Below are 13,659 nucleotides of genomic sequence, written 5' to 3'. Positions count from 1 at the left end.
CTCCATGACTTTGCAGTTCTGATACTTTGGGCCCATGGACCCAGTACTGCATTTAACCCTTTGTGTATTGAGTACCCCCTAAAACCATGGCATTAAAAGATGGAGTTGTTTTCAGGGTATCAGCTTCCCTGTGGCAAAATGCTTGCTCCAAGTGGTGATGTCTTAATTGAAAGCCTTGTCATATTTATCAGGATAGATGCAGTGCTGTTACAGTGGATAATGTTTAAACTTATTAAGGTTAACCATGGAAGTAACAAGGATATCCTGTAAGCCTGCCATGCAAGCTTATTGCACAGAGACTTTCCCAAACCCTCCATGTCAATTACTCATTTTGTTACAAGAAAGGAGAGACAAAGCCACACAGCAAAACTTTGTGGTTAAACCTGGTTCTTTTCGGAATATTTGTAGAGAAAAGTATGCTTTTAGAAAGAAGGATTTTTCCCTACCAGAATGAGAGGTTTGAAATGCATTGCTAGTATATTGCTTTGCTTCCTTTGAGTCCTTATTACCGCTGTGTTCAGCTTGATTAGTAATATTATTCACTGGTAGCATGAGCACATCGTTTTTGTTTTATTTTCCTTTTAAAAAACTTGTTTTTTAAAGTTTTTTTTATTAAAGCTATTATTTATTCATAGTTTATTTTTTGTTTCCATTGGTTTCAATGGGAAATACATTTCTGGTTGTAATTGTAGCCATTTTCAGATATTACAAGCCATGCACCAAGAGGCCAGAAAGTGCATGCATGCACGCACGCATGCACGCACACATATATCCTCCTGATATGTGAAGTTGCCATGCTGTCTAAAATGGGCAACACATAGATATAGAATTTAAGTATACATGAACCAGAACCTTGAAAATCAAGGCTTGTCTAGTGTGTATGCATGCAAAATCTGCATATTGTCCTTTTCAAACAACACAGTAACAGCACATATCAGGAGGATAGCTAGTAGTTCACACTCCTGATACATGCAATTGGCAGTTTCCCAGTATGCAGAATTGTAACAGCTCAAAAGTTCTTTTCTCCTTATGCAATTAGAATGAAATTCCCAGTGATTGGGCTTTTTTTCTGGGAAAAGAGATGGTGGAACTCGGTGGTGTAGCGTGGGTTGCCAGCACCTGGGGCAACTCCTGGCAGGAGGTGGTGCCCCCAGCACCACCTGTGCACATGCAAAGTGCACACGCGCACCTGGGACCATGTGATGACATCACTTCCAAGAAGTGACATCATCGTACAGGCCATGGCTGCCCCCAGGAGTCCTCCTGCAAGTTGGGCTGACTCGCCTCCCCGGCCCTTACTGCAATGTTCCCTCTAAGTGGCGCAGTGTTGTGAGCCAGAAATCTGCTTTGTGAGCAGCAACTTGCAAGTTTTGAGCATGCCTTTTCCAAAACGAGAATCCATCTGATTAAATGACATTTGAATTAGATTGTCTGAGGCATTTGTATTGGGTGCCATCAATATGTTGATGGCACCCACTTGTGCATGTGGTTCTCAAAAACTTATGCCACAATTAAGTTAGTTAGTCTTAAACGTGCTACTGGACTTTTTACTATTTTGCAACTGCAGACTAACACGGCTAATCCCTCTAGATATTAATGAGTGCATCTGTAATATATGGAATTCATTGCCACATGATGCAGCAACTGCTAGAGGGTATTAGGGACTTTAAAAATGATTAGAGAAATGTGTGGATGAAAGGTCTATTCACAGGATACTCCAAGTATAGGGGCAGTATACCACCTGAGCCCAGACCAGGACAACCCATGCTCGCCTGATCTTAGATATCAGAAGCTAAGTAGGTGATCCCTCCAGGGTTGTTTCGTAGAGGCAGGCTATGGCAAACCACCTCTGCACATCTCTTGCCTTAAAAACCTTGCAGGGTTGATATATTTATTTTATTTTGTTTGCACTATTTATAGTAAGCCTTTCTCACTGAGACTCAAGGCACATTTCACAGTGCAAGTCAATACAATCAACAGAATGGGGCATTCAATAAACAATACAATAGGGAATGAGTTGCAGAAATTTGAAAACAACCAGAAGTTAGATACTGTGCTGAAAGTGTTAAGAAATAAGATGTGTGTGTATGGGGGGGAATACAGCTTGAGGAGCTGGAAGCAGACACCCTCAACCTCTACCCTGGGTAGCCCCTAAATCTTCAGGAATTTCCCTACCTGGAGCTGGCAATCTTAGACAAGTGTGAAGCACGTGAGCTGGCCAAGGCCAGGGTGCACCATGTAGCCGACTGCCTGCCTGTGCTTGCCCCCCTGCCCACCGCTGTCACCTCCTCTGGCTCCCATAGCCACAGCAGAGAGGCTGTGCGGGCACTCGCCCACCACGACCGCCTCCTCCAGCTCCTGGTGCCAAGAGGTGCTGGAACTGTGTTCCACCGCATTCCAGCAGAAAAAACCCTGCTTGCAACTATCTTGTGAGGTAGGTTAGGCTGAGAGTGTGTGACTGGCCAAGGTCACTCAGCAAGACTCCATAAAAGAGTTGGGATTACACCTGGATCTCCCCAATCATAGCCCTTTACACTAACCACTATACCACGTTTGTACCTAGTAAACAGGGCACAAATAACACATAAATAATACATGAAATGCCACATTTATCAGGAACATGGGGTCATTTCTGTTCTAGGCCTGCAAGGATCAGTGGATGATGGAACACAGCTTGCTCCATCCATCCTCTGTATCACTAGTGTATGAGCTGTGAGTTGTTTCTCCCAAATCCTTGTGTTTTTAGACAAATTAATCTGTTCAAATTTAGAACAGGGCTTTAAGAAGGGTCTGTTTCAATACAAAGGTAAATGTGGGCAATGGGAGCGGACACCTCCCGCCTCCTGGAACTTATCTTGCTGTGTTCCAGAGCTTTCAGGGTTTTTTTTCTTATATCCTAGCTGATTTCTACTAATGTGCCAGATTAGGAGAAACATGCTTCAAACAGCACAGTACAGGGAGATAAGGCATTGGGGGGGGGGAGTTAGCTTCCCTCCCCAGTGGACTCTTTTTGTTTCAAAATATATCTCACCCCCCATTTTAGACATTAATAGGTGAAACTGAGTATAAATACACAGAGATTTCCTTATCATATCAAGACAGATTAAGCTAAGCAGTTTTAAAAGGTGGCCTTTTTCTGTACCAGAGTTAATAGCACATGGGTGAAGGAACATTTTTATCAGTGAAACAACATGGGGAGTTTGTTACGCTCTACACAGCGCTAATGCAAATTGAGACCCCTTGTGGCTGCTTTTAAGGAATAATAACACTGTTCAATGTACCTTGCTTAGAGTGACAAAATATATAGAACCAGCCCGGTAACCGCCATACCAAGCTGGCTCTGTTTGGTACTGCAGTGCATATGCAAGACTAAGAATTCAGTGGTATGGAAAGCAAGAATAATTACAGCTAAATTGTTAGTGCTATCAAGTTGTTATGAATTATTCAGATAATACCATCGATGTCCGTGGTACTTTACAAGATTACATAAAAAAGAGCATTACTGAGAACATGTGATGTGATCTAAAAGCTAAACAAAGGAAAAGAAAGGGAGTGGTAGAATAGATAAAGCATGAATGTGATAAAGTGCAATTATGTACAGATTTAAAACTAACAGAATTACAGCCTACAGTCATCCAAAATTATAGTGTGTCACTGGGAGAGAACAGGGTGGATGAACCTCAGTATGCCTTTGGGACTGTACATGTGTTTACTAAAGCACATGGAAGTGACTCAGGAAAGTGGGCTGTCTTCATGTTGCAGGAGAAAACAAAGAAACCTCTAGAGGAAGGCAGGTCTGTTCTTAGGGTCAAGTTGAGGTCAGGTCTGTACATGGAGCAGAATGAGCAGAATTCTGGGGGGGGGGGAGCGGGCAGAGTGGACTGTGGACTGTGGACTGGGCATAGTGGTTCCAAAACAAATTGCCCCTCCATGGCTGTTGTTAAAGAGATGAAAGATCCAGGTTGCAGTACCTCATCTAGTTTGGATCTCAGAGGACCGTTGGTTCTTCTGTCCAGGAATGCCAAAATAATTTCTCTGGATTCAATACAACTTGAGGGCACCAGAATCCCCTCCCCCATAAATACAATGTCACAAAGGAAAAGGCTCAAATGACATAAATGGTCCATATCATGTTGATGCATTTGAAGCATGACCCCAGCCTGCCCACAATAGCTGGACCTTTCTATATATGTGCCCATTTTCATCCTCATATTGGTGCAGGACAAGGAACAATCCAACCTCTTCATGAATTGTCAAACTCTATAATAAATTCAGCATCCAAACTCTATAATAAATTCAACATCATTATACAATAAGTCTTCACAGATACAAAGCAAGAACATTAAGATGGTATGAATTCCACTGTGAACTGGTGAATTAATGTTCCTTGGCAGATCCCCTTACATGCCAAATAGGCGGTAGTCCAAGAGACAGCAATACAGTACTTATAAGAAGTACAGTTGGCATCCCATTTCCTTCCCTCCTTTCAGTTGAAATTATGAGAAGGGGGGGAGGTAGTTGTGAATTTCTTGCAGTGTGCAGGGGGTCAGATTGGTTGACCCTGGAGATCCCTTCCAACCATGATTCTATGTTTCTGTGATTTTTAAACTACATTTTTATTACTAAAGCCACTGAAGTCTAAACAAGGTGTCACAGGGTCAGAGGCAGCACATAGCCACCAGTTAACTATCATTGGCTTGAGTCTGTGGCAGGAACTATGGAAGAAGCACCTGTGCTGAATTAATAGTATGAGATGTTCCCAGAAGGACATTTCTATTGCATTACAGCAGATTTTCACAAACTGTTAATGCAGAAAGCAAATTGCACATTTGAATGACCACAAGTGAGGTATATTCCAGATGCTTCTAAATTCTGCTGACATGGGTGGTAAACTATTATTGCACAACCCCATGACGGATAATTTTGTTTTCAGCTAAGTTATCAACACAATACAGTATTTTGTGCACTGCTCCTGTTTCATTAACTTTTATGGAAATGGTTAAACAAAGTCATATAATGAATTCAACTTGTGTAGATAAGCTTGGGTACATCTGATTCATTGTCCCCTTTGTTCTCTGAGCCCCTGAGCTTCAGGTACTGATGTCTGCATCATCTTCAAATGACCTTTGGTTATTTCTCCAGATTTCTGAGTTTTTGTCACTATTTACGTAGATATTTGTGCTTTCAGGGTACACTCAATGGTGGAGCAGAGGGAGAGAGAAATACATCCTAATACTGATATACCTTGCTATTGGAAATTTAGAGCTATACACTTTTGACAGAGGAAAACATTTCAGCATTCCAAACAACATTTGGAAAAGAAACTAGAAGGGGAACAAGGCTGATTTTCCAAGTAAGCCATGTTCTCATGAGGCTGTATTTTGATATTGAGGATGCTGGGAACCTTTCCAGGGTCTGGCTCTCCATATACTAAAGTGGTGTCTTTGCTGTGTTGAGAACGCAATTAGTCAAGCCTCTAAGCGACCTCCCCTGTTTATCTTGTGCAGTCTTATTCATTATTAAGACAACAAAACACATTTTATTGAGCTGCAATATACAAGCCCCAGGCTGTGTTGTAGAAGAAGAGATTTTGATTCATAAAGGGTTTTTTAATATGGGACTAGTGGAGGAGAGAAACAGCTCAGGCAAAGCTTAAGCCACACAGGGACCATCAACCTCTACCTTTTTATTTTTAGCTAATCACTAAATCAGCTAACAAACTCTTGCCCCACTGCCCCAACTGTTTAACTGTTCAGTTAGAATGCATGTTACATGTCCAAAATTCTTGAAAGACTGACACAGAGCTTAATTTGACAAGAACAAATTGCTTTATCTCATTTCTGCAAATGGCAAAAAGTAATTCAAGGCTGGATCACACCCTGAGGACATTTGGAGCCTGGGCAGAGTGCAAGAGTTAGGTCAACCATGAGCACAAGGATTATGACAACCAGCCTTGCATGATCAAGCAGCAAAATCAGGCAATCCAACCAGATCCCATAGCCACCTTGCTATAGAATACAGTAATATGGGCTTTACGTTAGGATGAAAATTTAAGTTCACACCATGTTTTAGGCACTTCTTATCAGCCCTTAATATTAATATTTTAATGATGCTAGTTCCAAAGTGAAATCTATGATCGAATGGAATAGTCTTGGTAGAAAGGACTTGCATTCAAAGGCCAGACATATTTCAAGGATTATTTTCATAACAGCTCTAATGAAGAACAGATGTGAGCTGCCTAGAGAGTCTGATACAAGCTCAGTTCCCTAATAAGGATAGATTTGGCATGGCTCCTTTTAAAAATTTCTGTCAGGGAGAGAATGGAATATTTTTTAGTGCTTGAGAAAGCAGAAAGCTGTTGGCATGAGCCAAATCCATGCACCATTGATAGGATTATCTGTATTTATGATTTGAGACAGAAGTAAATTAAGAAAAAAATCTTCAACATATGTCAGATCATTACAACTCTACAATTGTTTCTTTACTTCCATTAGCATATGGGTATATATGAACTGGTACCATTAGGAGATTTTATTTGTTCTTCTTATTTAAGTCATACTTGATGGTGGGGTTTTGTGAGAGCTGTACCATACATTACCTTTTTAACATGTATTCATGCTACATATATAACAAAAATCATGAAATTAACTAGTTTGTATTCGTATTTATTTAGGCTTTTTCACTCTGTCCCAAGGAAATAGAGCAAACGCACACTATGCTAGTATTTCCTCTGAACAGCCCTGGAAAACAAGAAAAACTAAGCGCGTGTTAGGTACATGCATGTACTTCACTTGAGTTCTCTGCATTTGATTGCTGTACACGCTTAATGAATGTGTCAGCTGACTCAAAAAGCTTTTGTGTTTGAGGTAATATGAGATGAGCATGCTCTTGGTGTGTCTATGTGTATCTATCTGTGATGACCCATTCAAACAAGTCAGTTACAGTTAAAGTGTAAAAAAATGTGTATGTGACCCAACCATGAGATATTATGATGTGGCCATGATCACCCAGTGAATTTCATAATTAATCTAGTTCTTTTTATCCAAAGCCAGGATTTTTGCCACTGTATTAGGCTAAGGGTGCTTGACTGTGCAGCCACCTGATGGGGCAAATAAGACCCTCCTGGTGCTGTTCCAGGTTGGGAAAATTATGCTGGGGGGAGGGGAGACAGGTGTCCCTCCTTGCTCTACCATAGTTCTGGTTAGAACTGGGGCCCCATGGCACTTCTGAAGGGTATTCTCCACAGGCACCACCAGGTGGCATATGGCTGCTGGTCCCTGTGGAGAACAAGTCACAAACGTCATGCCTAATTAGACCCTAACTCTCAAAGTGGAAAAATACAGATAATGCTCCCTCACAATAAAACACAATAATACATTAAAGAACTGCTGCCTCTTAATGATGCTCTACATCATCTTCTGAAACAACTGCCTCTCAGTGACCTCAAACTGTAACCAAAATGACTTGTGCCAGGGCAACATGGCAACTTCCTAACAGAATGCCAGCCCTTTACCCTTCTCTTGTCACACAGCAGACAACTTCAGATAGTAAGGCAATAATCAATCACATCCAACAAAATATTTGTTTTCTTCCATAGAGGAGTTAAGGTAATTTTTTTCTAACATTGTTCACGTGATTGCAGCTTTTCATGTTCCTTAATTTTGTTTTTAGAAAACAGCAAACAATGTTTGATATCAAAGTAGCAATCCTGAAATGATAGTCTTCCCTTCACATTTTTTTCCTGTTGGCAGTGTTGCAATTTTTAGTCTGACAAGGGAGGCATCTTGTTTTGCTTCATTATGTGTGGGCAAGTCTGGTAAAATCTTGGAAACCAGAGAAACAGTTGAATAGATTTATAGTGGTCAGAGAACGAGTGCCCTGTTTTGTTCCATGCCTAACAGAAACAAAATAAACTAAGTAAAAGAGAAAGCATGCAAATATGCATAGTTTATACATGGTGCAGAATTCAGATTTTCATGGTCCAGAATTCAACCTCAGTGCAGAACTCCCCCCCCCCACCCAAAATACACAGCATCTTGTCCACAACTCTCCTTCCCAAGGTAAACACATGACAAAAATCTCATATTTCCATTAGTCTTAAAAGGCATTTTTTTCAGGGAATGGGGCCACACAGGGAGAGAGAGGGGCTTTAACCTTTCAGCCCTCATTTGGTTTTGTTACAGCATGAATGCAATTTGCTTCTTAGGCAGTAGATCCATAATCTTTGTCATGACCATCTGTGCTCTGTGTTCATTCCTGAGAGGTGCACATAAAACCCTTAAAAGCAGGAGGATCAAAGGATGCTTTTGCAAAGTTGCTGGAACAGATAGGTATCTCCAAAATCAAAAGAGAGGACATGACCTTTTGCCTGTCCTCATTCCTCCCACCTTTTAAAGAAATCAATTGGTTCTTAATATCCTTTAGTCATCATCCAGAGTTTGAGTGAGGAGATTAATAGGCCAATTTGATGTACTGAGTTAATGATACAGACCCTGTGGTATATTTCTGCTAATGGAAGGCCAGTTTTCTTCTACTGTTGCAGATCCCAAGTTGCCCCTCATGCTCTTCCTGAGGGCCCCCATTCCCTCATGAGCGGCATTTGCAGGAGCATTTCAGGATGTAGTGGGAATATGAGTCAATATGAGTCATCCCATGAACAGAAATATTTTCCAGTAATGGACATTAACCTAAAGATATAAGCCATTGTGACTTGTGAGTAGAAATCATCACTGTATTGTCAAAGGCTTTCATGGCTGGAGAACGATGGTTGTTGTGGATTTCCAGGCTGTATAGCCGTGGTCTTGGCATTGTAGTTCCTGACGTTTCTCCAGCAGCTGTGACTGGCATCTTCAGAGGTGTAGCACCAAAAGACAGTCTTTTGGTGCTACACCTCTGAAGATACCAGTCACAGCTGCTGGCGAAACATCAGGAACTACAATGCCAAGGCCACGGCTATACAGCCCGTAAAACCCACAACAACCAGAAATAATCACTGATTTTTTTCTTGTTATATATAAGGTGTAATCTCATTAGGCCAGTACATATTGTATTTTTCAGTTTGAAAACCACTTTTAAACTCCTCCAACTTAACATCTCTTTGATGCATGAACATATACCAATTTGAGTCTTGGCCATATCTGTGTTATTTATTCCTATGCATGAAGGGCTGCCCTATATAGTCTACTTTGCTAGTGCCTACTGTCTCAAACACAAAGGGAGTATTTAACTTAAGTAGTAGGATAAAGAACTGTCATATATTCCAGCATTTCAGAAACTGTCAGAAATTGTCGTTTAGTGTATATTTATAGGGTAGTATCAGTTGACCTAAAATGTCCAGATTTCAAAATCCCTCTTTTTGGGAAAAGAGTGCTCTTTTTCATGAGAAAGGAAGATTTCCATTTGGTTATCAGTTACTATTTTTATATTTTCATGAACAGGGCAATTGAGGGTGGGAATGTACACCATTTTGGACAGCTCTGTGCAGATGACATGAGTTCCAGGGATAATCAGTTTGTGGATGGGGAAGTGAGATTATCCCTTCTGGTCTTGCTCCTAAATTCCAACCTCCACATAAGCCCTGCTCATACATTACAGTGAATGCACATACATCCTGCATGTATGTACTTACATATGTTTGTGAAAGACCCAATGTGTGTTCACTTTACAAATGAAACCAGTGACAAGCTAAAGGACACAAGGGATCTGGGATTCTTGGAGGCAGCTGTGAAAATCAGCCCAGCAGAGGTCCAGATGTCCATGAAATAAACAAGTGGTTTCCATTACATGTTCAGCTGTACATGTGTTCAATGTAACATGAGAAATATTCAAAACACATATAAAGAAAAATCATGTACACTGTATACAGACTGTACAGGCATTCACTGTAACTGGTAAACAAGATTATATTGATTAAGTTTTGCAAGAATACCAGTTGTATGCATGCAGCTCTCTATGGGTAATCAAAGTATAAATTGTGTGGAGAAAGCACATGCCCGTTCTGCTTGTCCACATGTAGATTCTGTTTAGAAGACTCAATCAACATGTGGAGTTTGAAAAGAGGGCCAGAAGACACAATCCTGCTTTGCCCTCTACACATCGATTTCCCCAGGATTTCATGTAATCCAAACAGGGCTTTGTTCTTCTCCTTCAGGGTTTCTCACAGACATTCTTCTCTTTTCTCCCTCCTTTTCCTGCTTTCCTACCCATTTCTGACATCTCTTCCACACTGTCTGCCCAATCCTGTTCACCTCTGTCAACTTCTCCTGCCCTATAGAGCTCTCCATCAGCCTCCTTGCAGTGATAGTTATTGTATGTGGACTAGCCCTGGTGGCAGTTTTTCTCTTTCTCTTTTGGAAGCTGTGCTGGGTGCCCTGGAGGAATAAACCTATTTCAACTAACACCCCTGCCTCCCAGTTTTTGGCAGAACACGAGAAAGACACCATGACTGACAAGCTAAAGGACACAGGGACTCTTGGATTCTTAGAGGCAGCTGTGAAAATCAGCCACACATCACCAGACATCCCAGCAGAGGTCCAGATGTCCATGAAAGACCACCTCATGAGGCGCACACGGATGCAGAGGCAAACAACAGAACCAGCATCTTCTACCAGGTAAGTGCTGCCTATTGGGTAAGAACATTCAAGCCCTTTTTTCTGAAATGTTGAAGCTGGGAAAGGCCTCTAGGGGTGGAGGGAAGGGAGTGGCAGTACCTACTCTACCCTCCCCAGCTCTGCTACCATGTACTGATGAGAATCTATCCCTTAGGCCCAAGTACAGAGACATATTCCCAGCAACCAAAACTGGAGCATCCCTAGTGCTTAGTGAATGTCAAAACAAACCTTTTTTTTGTTATTTAAGTATGATTTCCCCTTATAACGCTATCCTGTGCCTGCCCCTCCCCTACTCCCTGCACTTATCAAGGAGTTATTGATTAGTTAATATTTGTTTTAGTAATTGTGAAGGCACTAATCTGTCTAGAGCAGTATATAAGTGCAGTTATTATTATTTGGTTCATATAAAGCCTTTGCAAAATTCACATTCATCTCAATGATACTCAAAAATTCTGATAATAGTTTTCAAATGACTGCAGGTTTAGCTAGATGCTTCAGCTTGAGATGAAGCCCTTATAAACAGTATTTTCCCCCACTGGTGGAAAGGGCTATGTGAGAGGAATAAACCATAAATGGAGTTAATAGCTGTAGCTACTGCTAGGATTCCTAGATGATTTTAGAAACATGTTTTCCAATAGTTCCTTAGCCTAAATTTATGGGCCTTCCAGTCATTCCAACCAAGACTGATGAACAGCCTAGAAAGCCAAGAAGGGTCAAAATAGATAGCAGGTATTCAGTAATAGCCTGGGGTGAAGAATGCCTTCTGCAAAGATCATTTTTATCTTTGTTTGCAAAGTTTCCACAGTACTGCATCAACTATTTCTGATGAAGTCATTCTTGGAGGTGTATAAAAGCACCACTTTGGAACTAAAGTAGTAGTGAAAAGTTGGCTGAAACAGTTCTAGAGAGGACAGAAGAGCAGTAAGGCATAGTAAACAAAATGTTTCCTGAGGGACCTCTGCTTTCCTTAAGCTTAGATATATTCTTCCCAGACCTTATTTCCCTTCTGTTTTACAAACTATTGGAAGACAAAGTGATCTTTGGATTGGATGATCGGTATTATTGTCAAAGATGTCTAGTAGTTAAGGAAGTAAGGCTGTGGAAAATTAACGTATGCAGTGGGACACTCAGCTCAAATATTTGAGCTCTCTGTTCATTGCTACATTTATATTTCAGCATAAAAACAGTTATCTACAGGTCTCTCTAGCACTCATTCAACCCCATGGGAACATCACATAATTTCTAATATTCTTTCTCACAAGCAAAAGGGAACATTGGTCTACGTTACTCATATAAGAAACTGAATTACACAGACCAGAACTTTGCCCTCTGTATGATGTATAGCCCAATCTCCTCAGATCTTGGAAGCTAAGCAGGGTTCATATTGGGATGGGTGGCCACCAAGAAAGATTCTGCAGAGGAAGGCACTGGCAATCTATCTCTGCTTCTCATTTTCCTTGAAATCTTCTTGCTCGGGTCACCATAAATCGATTGCAACTTGATGGCATATACACACACCAGTGAGATGAGTTGAGCATATCACACCATGCAGCTAACTGATCACACTATGCAGCTAACTTATTTAACCATAATGTGGTCAAATCAATTTCTAACATGTAAGGAGAAAAATGTTTTAAACTGCTATCATTACTTCCATTGGGATCATAGAAAAACAACACAGAGTCTTTTGGCACATTAAAGACTAATAAATTTATTGTGTTATAAGTTTTGGTCATATCATTGGTCATTTGTCAGTCCTTGGCAGGTAGAATCCCCAGTTCTCCACAGCAATCACACAGGTGTATTGGTTGAAATAATTTTATTAGAGATTCAGCAAGTTCAAGGTGCTCAGACAAATGCATTGGTGGAAGTGATGTAACAGGCATTGGTGATGTTAGTTATCAGGTACATTCCTGCCATCAGGATAAGGGCCATTAAAGTTTTGGGGCATGAACTAGCCAGGGGGGTTGCCAGGGAAGAGCTAGGTTTAGACTAGCTCTAGACAGAACAAAGAATGAAATCATCACAGTTCCCAAGAAAGATCCATTTCGAGCTGGTCACAAGCAGCCTTCAAGGACACTTCTGGAAGCAGCAGGGAAATAGAAAGTAAATACTTGAGAGATAACCTACTGCCTTAACATCAATAAGAAACTTCTCATGCCCTCAGAGGGTCAGTACAGAACCCAGAATACATTCATAGAAGATATACAGACTGAATACATTCATGGCAGATATGCCGACAGGCATATATGACGTATTGCCCTCCCCAAGAAAGTCTCCCCCCTTAGACTGGCCCTGTTTTGTTAGGGTAAGCCTTATGAAATTCATTTACAAGTCTCTGGGCATTTATATTTGATGCTTTTACCCATTCCCTCTGACTTTCATCAAAATGCAGCCAATGAATTAAATAAAACAGTTCTCCCTGTTTCCATTTTGAGTCCAGGATTTCTTTCACTTCATGGTGCAGCTGTCTGTCCACCACGGTGGGGGGGGGACTCCACGATCCGGGTGCCGTTTATCAGGTAGGAGAGCTTTCTTCAGGAGGCTGAAATGAAATACGGGGTGGACATTTTTAAAGTTCATGGGTAGATTTACCTCTACAGTCACTTCATTGATTATTTTCTTGACCTGAAATGGACCTAAGAATTTCCACCCCAGTTTTTCACTGGGTTGCTCCCTCTGAGGTGTTTAGTGGAGATGTACACCTGATCTCCCACTTGTAATTTCCAAGGGACAGACCTTTTTTTGTCTGCGTATTTTTTGTAATCTTCTTTGGCATTTTCCAGAGTCTTTTTAATGATGTCCCATAGGGTGGTTACGGTAGACCACCATTCTCTCAGATCCCCTGGTTTAAGGTTGGCTGGGGTTTTCAGAAACGACATTGCTGTGCCTTCATATACATGGGCTATCATGAAGGGGGAGGCCCCCGTGGAGCTACGTACTGAGTTGTTATAACAATATTTTGTAAAAATTAGAAAATCAGTCCAGTTGTCTTGCTTGTAATTCATGTAGCACCTTAAGAATTGTTCCAGCATTTGATTAACTCTTT

General features: G+C 41.1%; 1 protein-coding gene across 1 annotated transcript in view; it reads left to right on the top strand.

The window, feature by feature from the left end:
• The window catches only part of SYT6 (synaptotagmin 6), a 211,651-nt gene that overhangs the window by 90,698 nt on the left and 107,294 nt on the right, over positions 1 to 13,659 (top strand). Inside the window, exon 2 of the mRNA XM_054980659.1 lies at positions 10,274 to 10,610. Within this exon, the coding sequence (XP_054836634.1) occupies positions 10,274 to 10,610 (337 nt within the window). The remainder of the gene's footprint in view (positions 1 to 10,273; positions 10,611 to 13,659) is intronic.

Source organism: Eublepharis macularius, chromosome 5, assembly GCF_028583425.1.
Source record: "Eublepharis macularius isolate TG4126 chromosome 5, MPM_Emac_v1.0, whole genome shotgun sequence".
NCBI classification, from domain to species: Eukaryota; Metazoa; Chordata; class Lepidosauria; order Squamata; family Eublepharidae; genus Eublepharis; species Eublepharis macularius.
The sequence above is the reverse complement of the archived record's forward strand: the minus strand, read 5'-3'. Positions and strand labels throughout refer to the sequence as shown.